Raw genomic sequence first — 1101 nt, 5'->3', positions numbered from 1 at the left:
TTATGCTTTGTTTGACAACAATTTCAGAAAAGTTACTTTAAACTTTGAACTCATATTATAAAATATAAATAAATGTATCGAGGCGTTGATGAAATCAATGGTCGAAATAATGTAAATATTTGTCCAATACAGATTATTGTAAAATTTTAGCACGTTATACTCTGGTTGAATCATCATGGCCAGGTACTGGGCCACTCTTGGGGCCAAATTGATGATGTAAACAGCTATGACAACCAACAGCATCCTGACCACTTGTTTCTCTTTACAAGTCTGTTTGGCCTCTTGGGGGGTTGTCAGTGAGCCGGACTTAGCGGTTAAATTTTGTTTCTTAAAGCTGTAGGACGAGTTAAGCTGGTAGGCGATTATGACGGTGCTAATGACTATAATGAAAAAAACAATTATGGGATATGCCGTGTTCAAAGATTTGACTGCACTCCAATAGCTTGGGCCGAGGTATCTTTTGTATATGCCCGAGTAATCGTAGACTGCTATTGTCGTGTTCAAGTCCTTAATATAAATCCATTTGCACTCAAAAATAAAGAAAGATGTTGATAAAGTTCCAAAGACAACAAGTGATAGGATGATACAGGCCATGATTGCTCTCTCTTTAGTCACCAAACTTTTGACTTTAAAAGGCGCTATGACACACAGACACCTCTCTACCGCCACATACCCCCCCCCCCCCAGGACGAAGGAGACGTTGCCGGAAATGATCTGAAGATATGTCAGGCTTGTCGTGCCGATGTTCTGCCAGGACTTGCCTAACGCCGGAGAAAACAAACCGATGGGGCCGTACATCCGGTTTAGTCCTCCGGCTAAAACTCTGACCAGATCCCAAAAAGCGATAGTCGTCATAGTAACGTTGACGGTGTCCTTGAAGCCCATCTTGAGAAAGACCCGGATGCTGAGGACGTTGGTCACTACACCAAACAGGCAGATGAACAGACAGAGCCAGACGTCCAGGGCGAAGGTCAGTGTGTCAAATAAAGAATCCCAGACGATAATGTCTTTCAGTTGTTCTGATGGGTATGCTGCTGGCGAGCCATTTAAAGAGAATGGCCACACAGGCCTGACCGTCTCATTCCTTAAACGGACATCCAT

The 1101-nt window shown here is 43.3% G+C and overlaps 1 protein-coding gene across 1 annotated transcript; it reads right to left on the bottom strand.

The window, feature by feature from the left end:
- Positions 1-1101, bottom strand: LOC131949392 (uncharacterized). Its single transcript, XM_059311262.1, has one exon. The coding sequence runs from the start codon at positions 1099-1101 to the stop codon at positions 1-3; it is 1101 nt and encodes a 366-aa protein (XP_059167245.1).

The sequence above is a fragment of the Physella acuta genome, unplaced genomic scaffold (genome assembly GCF_028476545.2).
Source record: "Physella acuta isolate Inbredline_101_S28 unplaced genomic scaffold, ASM2847654v3 ptg000693l, whole genome shotgun sequence".
NCBI lineage: Eukaryota > Metazoa > Mollusca > Gastropoda > Physidae > Physella > Physella acuta.
Note: the sequence above shows the minus strand (reverse complement) of the source record. Positions and strands in the feature narration are given on the sequence as shown.

Excerpts from the sequence above, each read along its gene's own strand:
- LOC131949392 (XM_059311262.1), bottom strand. The coding sequence starts at position 1,101 with ATGGATGTCCGTTTAAGGAATGAGACGGTCAGGCCTGTGTGGCCATTC.